The sequence below is a fragment of the Brachycentrus maculatus genome, unplaced genomic scaffold (assembly GCF_059751285.1).
Source record: "Brachycentrus maculatus isolate JH-2025_06_01 unplaced genomic scaffold, ASM5975128v1 h1tg000310l, whole genome shotgun sequence".
Taxonomy (NCBI): domain Eukaryota; kingdom Metazoa; phylum Arthropoda; class Insecta; order Trichoptera; family Brachycentridae; genus Brachycentrus; species Brachycentrus maculatus.
This window is the reverse complement of record NW_028281060.1, coordinates 212,224-230,021: the sequence shown is the minus strand read 5'-3', so window position 1 is coordinate 230,021 and position 17,798 is coordinate 212,224. Positions and strand designations below refer to the sequence as shown.

General features: G+C 32.3%; 1 protein-coding gene across 2 annotated transcripts in view; it reads right to left on the bottom strand.

The window, feature by feature from the left end:
• Window positions 1-17,798, bottom strand: part of Indy (tricarboxylate transporter protein I'm not dead yet) — a 74,230-nt gene that overhangs the window by 2,387 nt on the left and 54,045 nt on the right. Inside the window, exons 6-16 of one of the 2 annotated variants that reach the window (XM_088268016.1) lie at window positions 16,941-17,041; window positions 16,376-16,440; window positions 15,691-15,751; window positions 15,490-15,612; window positions 14,889-15,003; window positions 14,183-14,274; window positions 13,298-13,395; window positions 12,283-12,402; window positions 2,503-2,592; window positions 1,598-1,791; window positions 772-909 (exon numbers count right to left, since the gene is read on the bottom strand). In XM_088268016.1, the coding sequence (XP_088124142.1) occupies window positions 772-909; window positions 1,598-1,791; window positions 2,503-2,592; window positions 12,283-12,402; window positions 13,298-13,395; window positions 14,183-14,274; window positions 14,889-15,003; window positions 15,490-15,612; window positions 15,691-15,751; window positions 16,376-16,440; window positions 16,941-17,041 (1,197 nt within the window). The remainder of the gene's footprint in view (window positions 1-771; window positions 910-1,597; window positions 1,792-2,502; window positions 2,593-12,282; window positions 12,403-13,297; window positions 13,396-14,182; window positions 14,275-14,888; window positions 15,004-15,489; window positions 15,613-15,690; window positions 15,752-16,375; window positions 16,441-16,940; window positions 17,042-17,798) is intronic. The other variant, XM_088268017.1, reaches the window with a different exon arrangement.

Below are 17,798 nucleotides of genomic sequence, written 5' to 3'. Positions count from 1 at the left end.
GGACCTAGTTCATCTCTACATCAACCCTTAGCACTTCTATGTGAAGTGTTGTTCAATATTGTATTTACTACGCCAAATCCGATGCCGACTTTGGCTCTACTTTATATGACGCAATTTCCAAAATATATAATCTAAATAATTTCAAAAAATTAAAAGACTCCAATACAGAACTAATGTAAAAACTTCAATTTTAAAAACAAATTTATTTTGTAAATCAATCAAGTAATTGATTTACGAAATAGTAATAATTAAGAAATTAAGAAGTGCTAAGGGTTCAACACTAAATTTGTATAAAAGCACTGTACAAAATTAGTTAAACTGATAAAACAAGTACATATTCTTTTTAATTCTTTGAAAAGATTGTAATAAAAAATCCTCAGAGTTCCAATTTGTGTAATTTATTCATAAATATATCACTCGATATATAAATGTTGTAAAACACAAATTATCTATTAGGAGGTTAAAAAAAAGGAAGAAAAAAATAAAATCTTTAGAGGATCGTTATGAGAGTGAGGACAGAAATGCAGAAGAATGTGATTACAGTTTTGTATTGATGTGTGAATAGTGCTGTGGTAGTGATATTCAGAATTCTTTGCAAGCTGGTTTAGTGATTGTCCTGAACAAAAGACAGGGGCGTTTCGAAATCAGTAAACAATAATCTTGGTGGATCACACTTCGTTACGAAGACAAAATTTATATTCCGACTAATATATCATGATTTAATAATCACAGCTTGGTCAATACAAAAGATTTAATAGTAGTGATGCATACCATGGTTCCAGTTCTGATGTTTACGACTCCCGCTACAATGGCGTTGGGTGGAGTTCCCACGGGCATGTGGAAGGCCATAGAGCAGGCGATGGCGGCCGGCATCATGAGGTACAAGGGGTGGATCTCCATGGCAACAGACTGCAAATAACAAAATTTCATCAATTAATATTTGGTAGGTCCACAGTTAGCGTGGGTTCATTTGATGTAGATGAACTGGGCATCAATGAATTTGTTTTTACTACTTTTTATTTTATCGTATTTTTTATGGACATCTCAGTAGGGATAAGTTATTTAAATGCAATTTATATTTGAAGCAATAACTTTTTACTTACTTACTTATAACCCTTATCAGCACCCAATGGTGCATAGGGCACTGCATAGAATTGACACAGTGTTTTCTTGATCATTATTTACATGAAGGCAAGGTGATCACTCTTGCGCATCAGGAACCAGTCCAGGGTAATATTAAATAAATATTACAGTGTAAAATCACTAATATTTATTTTCACCCCCCCCTGGGAATCGAACCCGGGACCTCCAGCACGGTAGCTAAACACGCTGACCATTACACCACGGAGGCGGACTTTATGATTTTCTAATTTCATCTTTGTTTTAAATCACTATAAATATTTTATTATAACTTATTCATAACGTCTACTGGTTTTCAAGTATTAATCAGTCTTGAAAAAGAAGCGGTTAGCTTCAAAACCGGTAGACATTATAATTAAGTTACAATAAAATATTTATAGTGATTTTAAAACAAAGTTATATTTTAATTTAGATGCAATTAAAATATGATTAAATTAAGATGTGTTTGAATACGTACCATCTCAGCCAACACGGGTAAGATGATGTTAGCAATGGCGACGTTGGAGGTGAACTCAGTGAGCATCTCGCAGATGATGACGATGATGAGGAGGATGAGGTAGGGAGGGAGGACTCGGAGGCCCGTCAGGGAGCTGCCGATCAGGGCCGACATTCCCGAAGCCTTGCTACCATCGGCCAGGGCGAAACCACCACCTAAACAAAATAACATTTAATTAACAAAAGAATACAATCAATTTATTATTTTTGTAAAAATAATAATAATCTCATTCTTCTTGGTTCCATCCCAACTTATAATCTTTATAGACTGTTGGGATCAGCTCTCCTCGTCCTCAGGTTGTAAGTCCTTCTATCATGGACGTCACCTAGGCCATGCCTTCGAATCATGTTTTCATTCTGTAACATCCACGAATTCTTTGGTCTTCTTCTAGAAGTTATTCGAGGAACATCCACGGCGATTGCTTGGTTCACAATATGATAATAATAATAATTTTGGATTGCATTTTCATAAAATACAACCTAAAGGGCGATTATATAGACGTGGATAATGCTATGAAAATGATAATAATAAATTTAAAACACTGACTTCAATAGGTCAAGTGGAGCCAATGTATTATTGCACTTTTATCTCAGTCTTTTTGGGCATGTGGATGGCCAAGATATCGGGCAGGCCTTCCTAAGCGATGTTCACGCCAGAGAACAGCTTGTGGAGCTCCTCGTCATTGTGGATTGCCAACTGCAGATGGCGGGGGATGATCCTGGTCTTCTTGTTGTCTGGCAATGTTGCCAGTCAACTCAATCACCTCGGTAGCTAGGTACTCCATGGCGGTGCCCTCTCTTGAACAGCCTTTAATAATATATGCTACTTCATCATCAATGCCACACCAAAAACAAAAACTGCCTTACCGAGCAGGAAGAGAAGACCCCATGGCACTTTATCCTTCAGCAGTTTCCAGGTGACAATTCCAGGACTGGGTTTGGTCGGGAGATCAGGTACTGTAAGGAAATTTAACCGCAATTAGTAAACATTCTTCAGCTCCTGAAAAAACTTTGAACACAGATCATTCAATTACCCATTCTTTAGATTTTGATTGTAAAATTCCTTTTTTTTAAATTGTAAGATTTGACATTATTTTTATTTATTGATTTGGCGTTTAATTCGTAGAACTCCATTTTAATTTATAAATTAATTTTTAAATCAAACACAGATTTTTTGGGTCTACTAAGTTGTGTTTTATTAACAAAAAACACATAAAAAATTTATATTGTGACAATTGTTTCGCCTAGTTATGGCATTTTCAAACGAATGTGAAGATGAAATGGACTGAAGGTCCTTACAATTCTAAGTAACAGTTAATTTTTTGTGTTTTCTGTTAATAAAATACAACTTAGTAGACTCAGAAAATCTGTGTTTGATTTGAAAATTAATACATAAACATTATTTTTTTTGTAAAAGTATTGTACATACAGCTTAGTCATGAACAATTATAATTATTAACGTAGTAAACTAAAAAAAAATAACCTAAGACTTCAACTTTTATCATTGTTTTGTCAAAGAGTGAACAATGTATGTTGTATTACATTATTATATGCATATATGTATGTATGTATCAATAAGTGTAAAGAATGTGTGAATTATGCAAAGCATCACTCACACTATACCAAACAAGTCCCTAGACAACGGAAACTATGTGATTACAAAGAATCTAATTTATTTAAAAAGGAATTAATTTTTAGAGCGAGAATGGTCATATTGTTCAAAGTTTGATCAGGATAAGATGTTATTTATTTAAATAATTATAGAATAAAGATAATTAAAAAAGCAAATAAATATGTTTTTATATAATAATGCTGATGATGTCGGGGTTGATTCTGCTGAACAAATAAAATAGCAATCACTTTAAAAGCACACACACAAAAGGCAAACTAAACATTCTAGCTCGATAGTCATTAATGAAACTCAAAACAGTAAGCTTAGATAAATAGCAAGCAAAATTATTAAAAAGCATTGTTTTAAAATTTATATTACTCCTATTATTACGTTGTTTTTTAGAAGGACAATAACTGTGTTGTGAATATCTTTTAGCAATAATGGTTTATAAAAATTTGACAAAATTATGTAGCGCCCTTAGGTGATTGTTCACGACAACAGCGCTTTATAAATTGGTCATTATTATTTCATTCATTGATTCGGCAGTCACTTTGTGGTAAAATCTCTCCATTTTTAATTTAAGTTTTACTTGGTAATTACCGCTATTTCTTAAAATCTATTGCGATTCGTGATTCCATGCATTCCGCATCATCAAACAGCGTATGAATGCATCGAAACATGTGTCACATAAGATTGTAAGAAATAGTGGTATTTACCAAGTTAATCTGAAATTTAAAATGACCATTATTATTATTATTTAATTGCTTCAAAAAAGGAATCAAATTATGGCAGAGTGGGCTCAAATATAGAGCTTCTTGAATCCGTGACACTAATCACTAGATAACAGCCCAAAACATCATAAATATTATCCAATTGAATTATTTTTCAATAAGTGCTGTGTTTCAAAATTCAGTCATTTAATGATAAAGTATATTTTCTAATTCATTCAATAGTAGTCATGTCAAAAACTACAATTTACGTTTTGTACAGTTATACATGATTCAGTAATATGGTAGATATGTAAATACGGTGGAATCTGCTTATAGTGATCATAGATAATGTTGTCGATTTCCTGTTATTATCATAATTAGTCTAAAGCTCATTTATTAAAAATTATCATTCTATTGTTACATCAAATGTATGCAAAGAGCAGTGTTGTTCAGAAATTCCCGCAATAAAGTGATAAATCCAAGCATGATTAAGTTTCTGATAATATTATTAGAAAATATGTAGGGTAAAGGATTCTTTCATTAATTGATTCGGCAGTCACCTTGTGGTAAAATCTATACATTTTATTTTCAATTTAAGTTTTACTTGGTAAATACCACCAATGACGTTCACCGTGGTATTCACCGAGTAAAATTTAAATTGAACATAAAAGATTCTTAATTGACATAACCATTATACGAGCTGTAGGAAGGGACAGTGAGTGGGTTTTGAATTATGTGTTCTGCGTTTAGCACATCACATTAATGTTTTTGAAAATGTATTGATAGGCGGTTATAAAGTAATTAGTGTAACCTAATGACTTCTCTAATTTCTTTCTCAATCAATACAGAATACAGGGTATTGGTAATAACTCATATTTGTAATATATATTCTTCTTCTTCAAACCCTTATCTGCACCCCAATGGTGCATAGGGCACTGCATCATATAAATCCAGTGTTATCTTGACCGTTATTAACACATGAAGGAAAGGTGATCGGCCCTCCGCTTCAGGTACCAGTCCAGGGTAATATTGAATAAATACTAAGAGTGAAAAAATCACTAAAATTTATTTTAACCTCCCCCTCGGAATCGAACCCGGGACCTCCAGTACGGTAGCCCAGCGTTCTGACCATTACACTACGGAGGCGGACAATATATATTACCGTAAGTATTTTATTCAATACTTATTAAATCTAAGAAGGCGATTACCAAATTTTTAATAAAAATTAAATATTATTAATTCCCTTTTCTGTAGCTTGATGTTATCATCCGGTTTTTGTTATCAAAGAGATCACAATACGCAGATTCCACTGTAGTTTTAAAAACGAATAATGCATATATATTATTAAATATTTCAGATAATAAAACAAGTTTCTTTATTTAAAACCAAGCACCAAAAAAATCAAAACCATTCCAAAACAAAAATGATATCAAAACCAAACCAGTTTTTTCTTATAAAATAACCTGAAATAGAATGATATTATATACGTAATATATTGTTACCAAGCCTGCGGGGCGCTTTTCATTTTGACACTAAATTTGGGTGAAAACACTCAAGTAAAAAAGATAAACTCATAAAACAAAGTCTTCTCTATGATACTTGACAAAAGAATTATATTTTTTACTCAAAAGTTTCAATTTGTAAAATTTATGTCACCTGAAACATGAATGTCGTAAAATGTTTTTACTAAAAAAAAGTGTTATCAAAAGAAGGCATTGAGTGATTAAATTCAGGAAGGTTAAATTATGGTATGTTTTGACTTTTGACGTTTTCAATAAAAATTATAAAGAGTGTATGAAGGTAAAATTACAAATAGTAACAAAAAATCCTTTGATGAATTTTTAAAAAAAAATCCTTCCACATACATCAAATATTGAATATTTTTAAAAATTTGTGACTGTCAAAAACCGCCCCGCATGCTCAGGGTTAAAATGCAGTAAATATAATTTTATAATATATTACATAAAAAAAAACATTATGCATCATTTATTTCCCATTAAAATAATTGGTAAGTTTAATATTGTGTAAAAATTTGTGATAATTTGTATGGATCATGTGACAGAATATCAAAAATAAAAAATAAATAAAGTAAAAATTTTCTACAGAAAGTAACTTTTAACATTTTAATTTTTTTTTATAAACATGTGGTATTGTAGAGGTGGGTGCGATCATTCGGATGATCCTCAAAAGTAGATCTATAGCCAAAGTAATCAATCAAACAATGGATCTTTTAGGTTATTCTGTCATTCGTTCACTAGTTTACTCAGTCAGAAAAAAGGTCACAATTTTTTTTTTTTAAATCACTAGGAACTTTTGCTATCATGAAATCTTACTTTATCTGTAAAATTTCCTGAGAAATCAGTCTCAATCAGATATTTGTTTACCGGATCAACTGGTCAAAGGCTCATAATAACTTTGATTGTAAACGAGATTCACTCGATACTGGGATTCATTTCTCTCGGTCAGTGAATCTGAATGGATCATTATGATAGTCATTTAAAAACTACAAAATTTTACCGTGAAATATCTTTCTTTTACTGATAACAATATCAAAGCCAAAATACTTATTTAACACATTGTTTGCAAGAAACGCTTAAAAGCGTCCTTTACATACTGTTGATAGAGAGGGAGATGCTTATAAGTGTTCTATTTGCTTGCTTTTGGTAGAGTGTCAAAGACGCTAAAAACATTGTACGGATCAGATTCGGGTTTGCGGTGACTTGTGATTAGTATACTAATTAGAGTCGGGGTTGATGAAAAAACCGCCCGACAACAATGTGTTAAGAATCTCTATTTTCAATAGTAAAAATATGATAATTTTTTTTATTACATAAAGGAGCTTCAAGATGTCCATAGGCAATAATATATAATTTAAAAAAAATCTTTATAATGATTTGTTAGCAAAACATTGATCCAAGTGGATTTCAATTCAGCTAAAAAATATATTATCTGTCTCAAGTAAAGTTCAACAATGAAGTATTTTTATAGAGGGTTAATACATGAAAGTGGGAAATATTACATACATATATGTCATAAAAATACAAAAATGAGTTCTTGAAAAATAATAAAAAATAAATAAAGTATAAGTGACTTGAAAAAAATATTATTTCAAAATGCACAAACTAAGTAATAAAAATCATTAATTTTGGCTAAACCTCTCATGCCTTTTACAGAAAATAAGATAATAATAATAAAATAAACATTTGCACCTAAAATAAGTACAATAAATATAATGATATTGAAAATAATAACACGCTGGCAAAGAAATTAAAATATTAAAAAATAAAATAAAACAAGCATTTGGTATTAAACCAGCTCCAAAATATTCAATAAAAAAATAATATTGCAAGCTATGGAAAAACATGGCATAGCGACACAGTAGCTAAGTAAAAAAGCAGTCACTCACAATACAGTAACCATATCAGATTTAACTAAGATTCTTTATATATTGAAAAATATGATAAATCAACAATTCAACTCATTGTTTTCATTTGCAAAATTTGCTTTTAAAAATAGCATTTTAGCAAGTTGGGACAAAAGTATTGCATCATCATGTAATGTGTATGTATGTTTTTTTGATAAGTTGGTACCAATGCCATTAAAATTAGCGCAGAAAAGATATCTTTCTGTCAGTTGTCACGCTCAGTACTTAATACTGAAACAAGGATCGTAAGCTCTGCGATAGTAGCAGGTACACGGACCATAGATCGCAAGTTACCTGTAGGTGAGTCTTTTAGAGATGTGACTAATAGTAACTGTTACATTTTCGGTTGGGTAACCGAGTGATTGGAATGGTATTCGTTTCCTTTTCTCGGTTTATATTTCTTTCCAACTGAAGTTTTTATGTCCAATTGGAAATATATTAGGAGGTAGACAGACATATGCAATTTGCAATCAAATTTATGCACTGATTTGCATGATTACCTTTAAGTGATTGAATAAAAAACGAATTAAGTTATGTCTTCTTTTTAAAAGTCGTTATTTAATTAGTTTTTTAATCTGGCCGCCCATGTCTAGAGTCACATACTGATGTCACACTAGGTGTTTTATTTCGACAAGATGAATCTCGAGATTGGCTTGTGATGTACAAATATATTTCCCAACAAAAATACATGATAATGCCTCATTAATTTCTGAATCAAGTCATAATAGTTACTGCGTTTTTTACTTAGTAAGGTAGAATGTTTTAGGGCATCCCATGAGTAGTGGGATTATAATAAGGACATTAATTTTTCTTTCATTTCATTCCAAGATGCTTGTTTTTCTTTTGGCCCTTATCCGCACCTAATAGTGCATAGGGCACTGCAACTCATCGACAGACTGAAGAGTCTAGATAAGTCTAGTTCGTCAATTAAGTGAAGGCAAGGTGATCAGTCCTGCACTTCAGGTACCAATAACTTGTTACTAATTTCATTAATTGATTCGTCAGTCACTTTGTGATACCACTATTTCTTGGTATTACTTTGTATTTACCAAGTAGTACTTAAATTTAAAATGGATAGATATAACCACAAAGTGACTGCCGAATCAATTAATGTAATTAGTAACAAGTTATTGGTACCTGAAGTAAAGGATAAAGATAACACTGCATTACAGTGGCTTATGCAACATTGGGAGCGTGTGGGTTAGAAGAATAAAAGTATTATAATATAAGTCTGCCTCCATAGTGTAATGGTCAGCACGCTCGGCTACCGTTCTGGAGGTCCCGGGTTCGATTCCCAGGGGGGTCGAATAAATATAAGTGATTTTTTCACTGTAATATTTATTGAATATTACCCTGGACTGGTACCTAAAGCGGAGGGCTGATCACCTTTCTTCGTGTGTAAACGATCAAGATAACACTGTGTTCACATAAAGCAGTGCCCTATGCACCACTGGGGTGCGGATAAGGGTTTTATTATTATTATTATAGTAAAAATGACACATTACTCACGGGATGATCCTATGTTTGGAAATACATAGTAACAATATGCAAACGGAACTTTCACCAGATATCACACTTAGATAAAAATAAGCTTTATTAAAGCAAAACACATCTAACATCAGTCAACCTCCATTTAGAGCAGTGCTTGTATTTGATAAATTAAGTTCACTAAAATTAATTTTGATTTCTGAAATGTCCAATGTAATAACACCTATTATAATTTTTTAATTTTTTATTTTTTATTTTTTTATTATTATTTTTTTATTTTTTTTTTTGACATCTCATCAAAGATGAAGAAGAATATGGAAGTCTGGGCATTTACGGGGCTGACGACCGTCATAGGCTGGTTTGAGTGATCACTTTACACACGTGTAACATTCACCAATTCTACCCATTATTGACAACCACACTACTCAAATTCTTGGAAGTTCTATATATATGAACCAATTTAGAAACCTTGTTCTTGAATCACTAGAACTTCACTAGAGACATCTATTGGTGAGATGTAAAGAAGCTTTTTATTAAGCAGAAACTCTTATATTAGTATGTGAGATCCTCTTATATTAGTATGTAATGAAAATGGTATTTTCTGGCGTTTCTCATGTGTGTGATTATAATCCAGGATTCGGATCTCACATACTAATATAAGAGTTTCTGCTTAGTAAAAAGCTTCTTTACATCTCACCAATAGATGTCTCTAGTGAAGTTCTAGTGATTCAAGAACAAGGTTTCTAAATTGGTTCATATATATAGAACTTCCAAGAATTTGAGTAGTGTGGTTGTCAATAATGGGTAGAATTGGTGAATGTTACACGTGTGTAAAGTGATCACTTAAACCACCCTATGACGGTCGTCAGCCCCGTAAATGCCCAGACTTCCATATTCTTCTTCATCTTTGATGAGATGTCAAAAAATAATATGAAAATAACTCCTGTAATTGGAGATAATCCAGATTTTGTGAACAAGTATTTGGACACACTCAAAATGTTGTAATAACACCTACTGATTTATCAACTTAGAGCAATCAACTGTACTTAAATGAAGTAATTTATTCAAATATTTCAGTTTATTTTTTGTCTGTCTCTGCGGCGTAATGATTAGCGCGTTTAGCTACAATACTGGAGATTCTGGGTTCGTTTCCCAAAGTAAATATTAGCGATTTTTACCTTTAATATTATCCTGGACTGGTTATCTGCAGCCCAGGATTGATCACCTTGTCATTATGTGAGTAACGACTAATGATACGCTGTGAATGTTATATATAATATAAAGTAATCACTTAAGCCCTCCAATGCTAGGTCGTAAGCCCAGCGATTGCGCAGACTTCCATTTCCTTTTGTATGAAAAGAAACTTTGTTTTTGTTGAGACGTCTAATATATCTCATATATTTTAATAAACACTATGATTTTAATTATCCTGTAAAGGATTTCCATCAAAGTATTTAAAAATATTTATTCCAAAAAATATATATGGGATATTGTGTAACAGTTTTACAAAATGAAAAAATTTATAATCCAAGGTACTGCCATATTATTTATCTAATGTATTCAGAAAAAAATAATTTGAACTTTGATATAATGACTACGCTCTACAAATTTGGTTATTGTGTATTGAAAATGAAATTATTTTTATTGTTAAATAGTGAGTTATTTTTTCTTCTTCAAAAGTTAATAGTGTAAAGTAATCATATATGCCAAACATGTGGCATTTTTGTTAAGTTGATTATATTCACATACCTTTCACCATCTAAAAGTTTATATTTCAGATTGTAATAAATGGCTTAGAATTTCGGGAAGTTGTTTCCCTCAATGTATTACAATTAATACAACAGAAGTATGAAAATGTAAGTATTTTTAAATAATAAGATCGGATTGAAAGCAATCTAAAAACAAATCATTTCTGCACATAAAAAGATCTGATTTTTAGAGCGATTATAAAAATTAGTCTGCTGCAAGAAATTAGCGACAATAAATATTAAGTATTACACAGCGGGGTACTCTTAAATTAAATAAAATTATGTGAACAGTTTGATAAATCATTTTTATATTTTTGTAATATTATTATTATTTATTTATTTAATTTAATAAAGTTACTTGACGTATATAGAAACCAAGAAAATAAAGTTATATTTTTAAGGGCTTTAGACTCGAAAACATGGATTTAGAAGTTATCTAGTTGTAATTACTTCACAGTAAGTTTCAGAATAAGTAAGAGCCACATATATCGCTCGCTCCTTTCAAGAACGTCATAAATCAAAAATTGACAATTTTCAGTTGTGCATGTTTTCGGAATGCCAAGAAAATGTCCTATATATCAGCAAAAGCGGCATATTTTAAACTTTATATTTACCCGCTACAGGGCAGAAAGTATTGTTTTTGAATTTTGAAGAAAAGGTATTGTATAATAATTTTTTTAAATATACTAAATACTTTTAAAAGGGAGAAAAAACCTTCAGGTTTTAACTAAAAAGTTCTGTTGCACAGTAAAAAGTTCAGTTAGTGGCTTGATATTTATTTTTAATACATTGTATTATATTTTTTAACTTTAAAAACGTTCTCGTGAAAAATCAAGTATTTTGATTTATGACGTTCTTGAAAGGAGTGAGCGATATGTCGATATCCTGCTGCAGACTTGTTTTCATAATTTCACCGGTCTATCGCAAAAACGAGGCATCTTTAGACAATATTTCTAATGTGTATAAGTTTTGTATCCGCTACAATGCTATTGCCATCAGTGAATACGTCAATGCACACTGAACATCACTTGTTGCAAGCAAAATGCCTTCATTGGAGCGTTTGCGGTGTAGTGCATACACAGATTAACAAAAATATAAATAATAATAATAATAAAACCCTTATCCGCACCCCAATGGTGCATAGGGCACTGTGTCATATTAACGCAGTGTTATCTTGATCGTTTACACATGAAGGAAAGGTGATCAGCCCTCCGCTTCAGGTACCAGTCCAGGGTAATATTGAATAAATATTACAGTGAAAAAATCACTTATATTTATTTTACCCCCCTTGGGAATCGAACCCCGGACCTCCAGAACGGTAGCCGAGCGTGCTGACCATTACACTACGGAGGCGGACAAACTAACAAAAATACATGAATTTAAACCAATTCAATGTATTATTCATATTGAATGTTAAAGATGTCTCTTTTTTTAATAGGCGTACAATTTTATAAAAAAATTCTTTAAAAGAAGTTGTTAATTTTTTTGATCAAATATTGTTATTAGCTTTCAATATCCTCAATTATTAAATGAATTGTATTAATACGGGTCTTTCCGCAGTTATTCTTTTGATCGAGGAAAGAAAGGGATATGAATTAAGACAAGCATTCCTCTATAAGAGATAGACCGAGGGAACTAAGCAGACACAACCTTCACGGGAGATACCTTTGTAAACAATGGTTTCGTGTCCGACCAGAGAATTTCCTTCGGGAGCGCCGCTGTCCGCCGCTTCCTGCTTCTCCGAGGCGCTGAGGCGAGACTGACTCCTCGTCTCCACGACGGGAACTATAAAGCATGGCGATTGGAAATATTGGATGGCCGACAGTGGCGGAACATCCCATGGATTAAGTGAGATCATTTCAAACTATAATTAATTCAAATAAAGAATAATAACAAACGGCATTCGCAAGCGTTACAAGTTAATGAGAATCAGATTGCGGTCGACGATTTTGATGGTACAGAACAGGTCTTGCGAGATGGACGGGTCAAATAAAGTCCCAGAGATCGCAGAAGACCACGACGTAAGGCATTAAGCAAGACGAGAAAGAAAAAATACTGCTATTTCAAAATACAGAATGATTTTATACGAATTTAGAGAAACATTAATTCAAGTTTTCCTTTTAAATAACGCACATATAAGTAAGTGCCAAATTACTATGTAATAGTGTTACACCTATTTAGGTATAAGATTTTGTCATTTAAACATTAAGAAATACAAAAAAAAATGTTATAGAAGGTAGAAACTTGGCCGTGAAGCTAGTGTTACATATTTGATTTTCAAATCAAATATGTAACACTAAGTCGTAAAAATGAATTCAACTGGTCAAAGTTATATATATATATATATATATATATATATATATATATATATATATATATATATATATATATATATATATATATATATATATATATATATATATATATATATGTATAAAAAACATCCTTTTTTTGAAATTTCTCAACCGAACAAAATCTTCAAGTATTATTTGAGGGATCCGTTATAGACATCTTTAAAGCAAGTACTACAATTCGGCCAACCGCACTCTGATCCACAGTACGAAAGTGTTTAAAACAGGGTTTTTGTGAAGTATTCCGAGGGGTGTATAAAACAAATTAAGTGGGGCAAAAATTAAAACAAATTAATAACAATGGATTATTAGTTTGTGCACTCTTATACCTGCTTTGTACGTGAAGAATTTCAGGAAGTCCAGGTTAGCCGGTATCACAAACATCATAATAACGATGAACATGGCGGTTACAGCATCCTTCACTTTCCTGAAAAATGTATTAAATATGTAAATAATCCAAAATTATAACATTTATTATTAATACATTGTTTACGGCGTGCACATATTTGTGCATTTCAGAAACTTTATGTTGCGGCAGTGTGTGCATATCTGTGCGTTTCAGAAGCCTTATGTTGCGACAATGTGCACATTTTTGTGCATTTCGGTTACCTTCAACATCATATAAATAACATCTTGTTTCTTGTCATGTTTGCTTTGGTGTATAGTGGATAGGTGTCACTATAATACAAAAATATTATCGATTCTTTTCTGTCATCGTTCATTTGATGCAATCTAATATTGTTCGCGTCAAATTACATTTCTTTAACAAACCTCACTGTAACCAATGTGTTAAACAATAATTTTTTTAAATATTGATCATTGCAATTATTTTCTGAGATTCAAGATTAAACTCGTAACTTTGCCGTTGGCTAATTCCCATTCCTTAGCATTGGAAAAAAAAATTATTGACAGCGCATACAATGATTTATTTTTGTACGTGCATACCACATGGGCCATATTACGCATGTATCAATGATACTTTTCTGCTTGTGTTTTAAGTATAAAATAACATAATCGCATTATGTATAAACATTTAAAAATGTACAATGAGATTACTGAATGTATGAAGAATGAAAAGAGTTTGAATGAATTTTGAAAGAAATGTTATGTTTATTGTGAGAGGATGTAAATACATATGTTAAATTAAGTGTTAATATTAGTTTGTATACTAATGTAATAAAGGCTAACTTAAGAAATAAAATAGATAAACTTACAGGTCCGTCATGACATCCGCCCATCCGGGCATGAAGCCGGGACTACGCAAGAAGAACAGGAACACAGCCAGGATGAACAGGAGACCAGCACTCTGCAGGAACAACAGACAAGTCACAATATGGACAACACCTATAGTATAACTACATAGTAGATACGTATAAACACCAATCTTGTACTATCTCAATGCTTTTCTTCACTTGAAAAATTGGTGGAAGATAGTTGATTTTGTAATTGGTGCAAATGGTTCATATATGGCTCACTCCTTTCAAGAATGTCATAAATCAAAAATCGTCAATTTTCAGTTGTGCATGTTTTCGGAATGGCCAAAAAATGTACTATATTTCAGCAAAAGCGGCATATTTTTAACTTAATATTTACACGCTACAGGGGAGAAAGTGTTGTTTTTGCATTTTGAAGAAAAGGTATTGTTTAATTATTTTTTGAAACATACTAAATATTTTGCACATGGAGGTTTTGAAACATACTAAATATTTTGCACCTATAGGTTTTACCTAAAAAGATGTGTTGCACAGTAAAAAGTTCAATAAGTGGCTTGATATTTATTTTTAATACATTGTATTATATTTTTAAACTTTAAAAACGTTCTCCTGAGAAATCAAGTTTTTTGATTTATGACGTTCTTGAAAGGAGAGCGATATATATTATTTAACTTTTTTTGATTTCAATAAATAGAGAAATACGTACAGTTTCGTGCCAGGTGATGGGACCCAGTGCGACGTACTGGTCATCGACTACCTTCTTGGCGATCTTGGCTCCGGCTTCTCCCAGGTTCACATCCTTGGCGTCCTGGCTGTTTGGTCTACAGATAACAGACGCGTTGGGTTTAAACACGGACCAAGACATCAACATAATGAAGAAGTTAAGAGTTTCCTTTAAACGCATTGTAAATAGAAAAAAAAACATATTTAGGCATAAATTTAGATTAGGTCAGTTTAAAACACTCGTAATCCGAACAACCTACTACACGATTTACGTTCGGATTAGCGATTTGATATATTTTCGCAATTTGAGCGATATTCAAAATGGCATATGTACTACTAAACGATTGAGTTTGAAAAGTTTGATTGCTTCCTCTGTAAAATATCCTTATATGCATTAAAGGTTAGTTCTGCATTCAGGGGACGATATGTACTGCCATTTAGCACTGTATTCAAAGCCCCATTCATTCTGTTTCTCACATTCACGCTTTTCTCAAAATCAACATATTTTCATACTCCTTAAATATTAAAATTCTTGCATTGTTCCAGGCATTCGATATTTACTAAAGCACACCAGTGATAGGTACCTGAACATGCCCATGTACAGGGTCTGCAGGATCACCCAGATGATGAACTGCATGACCAGCATGGGAGGCACGTTGTACAGCATGAAGGAGGGGAAGTCTATCTGCGGCGCCTTGGGGAAGTACCTGGGAATCAAGAATACCGGCTTGGAAACATGTTTGAGATGATAAACTTATCAATAGAATAAATAAATTAATAATCACCCTTCGAAGATACCCTTGAACGTCAAGTTTGTTGCAGTCCCTACAACTGTTCCCGTACCACCTGAAAAAACAAATAAAATGAATTGGTTGAATAAGGATAATGACATTGAAAAGGAAAGTGAATACAGGGAACAGAGTGAATGCTGCAGTGAAAACGGTTATAGTAAATAAAAGCTTTCAGCGAAAGCTGTGAGAGTGAGAACGGAGCAGGGTTGCTGTAACTACTTGCTCTGGAGGTGGGGGAAAAGGAACAACCCTGGTGTGGAGCTGAGTAGACCATAAGACGTAAGACAGGCCATAAATACGTCAAATACTTGAAAGAGCCGGAATAATCGGCGGATATGTACAAGGAGATAGTCAAATCAGATGTCAAACACCGTGTTTGAAAATTATGCGGAATGCATGGAAACACGTGTCACAATAGAATTTTAAAAAGAGCGCTATTACCACAAATCAATTAATGAAAGAATTATACCATTGTAAATATGTTATAATGGTAGACATATTTCTCTGTTACAACATTTTAACCACAAACAAAAGATAACAATTTTACAATTTTATATTTCTTTAATAAAAATGCTGCAATTCTATTTAACCATTCATTTTCACATCCCTCAATTTTACACTATTTTTCATGCGTAAAAAAAGTGGTTTGACTGCAAAATAAAAACAAAGTACTATTTACCAATAGACGCAGCATAGGCGATGCTCAAGAAGTAACAGATGGTTGTCTTGCTGGGACACGGAGGTCTAGAGAAGAAAAGAAAAAAATATGATAATTTATTCAATTAAATAATATCTCAGTTGAAGTTATGATAATTTAATAATTTAGTATAAATCTAACATTTATAGATACTTACGTTACTCTGATCCATAAAGTACATGTAAATATAATACATACAAATAAATAAAATAGTAAAAATAATTTATACATACAGTAAAATCCCGATTTTTAAATTTTCTCTATTATTGCGTATAATAATTTCAGTCACGACATATTTAAGTACATTTATTACACGCTTTTATGTTAATTTTACCAGCAATTGACATTGTAAAAATAGTAAAAAATAGTAGGAAATTCACTTCTCTAAAACTTAATTATTTTCGTTATTTCTCCAAGATCAATAGTTTTCAACTTGAACCTGAAATTGTGAGGGGATTGTTATCCACTTATGATACAATTACATTGTTTTTTCATTTGTGATGATACTAATTTCATCAGATTAAAAATGATACAGATATTGACTCACTCTTCATCTTCGCTGGGCACCGGTTCTACATCCCCAGTCTTTCCATTTGCAGCATCTTCAGGATCCTTCTTCTTCCTGATGTACATGTCCCCGAGTCCTTGCTAAAACACAACAATGGCTGATGAAAAACTATGTAATAAAAACTGCAGATAATTCATTTATTGAACCAATTTCGGCTTAGTTATTTAAAACACATTTCTTTTTTAAAAATCAGTTCACTTTCACAGTTTCCAATGAGTGTTCCATGCTATTAAATTGAGATTTGAGGCCCGAAACAGTAAAGAGTGACGCATTTGTCAAAATTAGTGCACTGGCAACAGTAGCGTGCCCAGAGAATTAATTCATGTAGGCAGTAGAGGTAGGTAGTAAGGTACTACTTAGTAAGGTAGGTACTGGTTGCATTTTTATATATCACGCGGGTAAGTTAGGTTAGGCACTGCTCTTCTGCCTATATAGAGTGCACGCTTCTGATTGGCAAGATCGCTTTGGGATACACCAGATAATTCGTCTCAAATGCACAGTTTTTGTTAAATATCCTGCGGCTATATTATGCTTTTGCCATGTCCACCTCCATAGTGCAGTGATTAGCGCATTTGGCTACCTTTATAAATTTGTATATAATCTTTTTGAATTTAAACGACTCATCCAAAGCAGTTGAGTGAAGAGATGTAGTACAATATAGTAGTATAATACTCCATTTGTACACCAGGGTACTTCTAGAAAATTTGGTGGTGGATTTACAAGCTTGTATTTATTTAGATTGGCAGTGTCAGGGATATTGAAAGCTTTTAAATATAAACTCACAGTAAAATCGGGATACAGTTTTGTTTCACATTTTCAACAAATTTAGCAACTTAG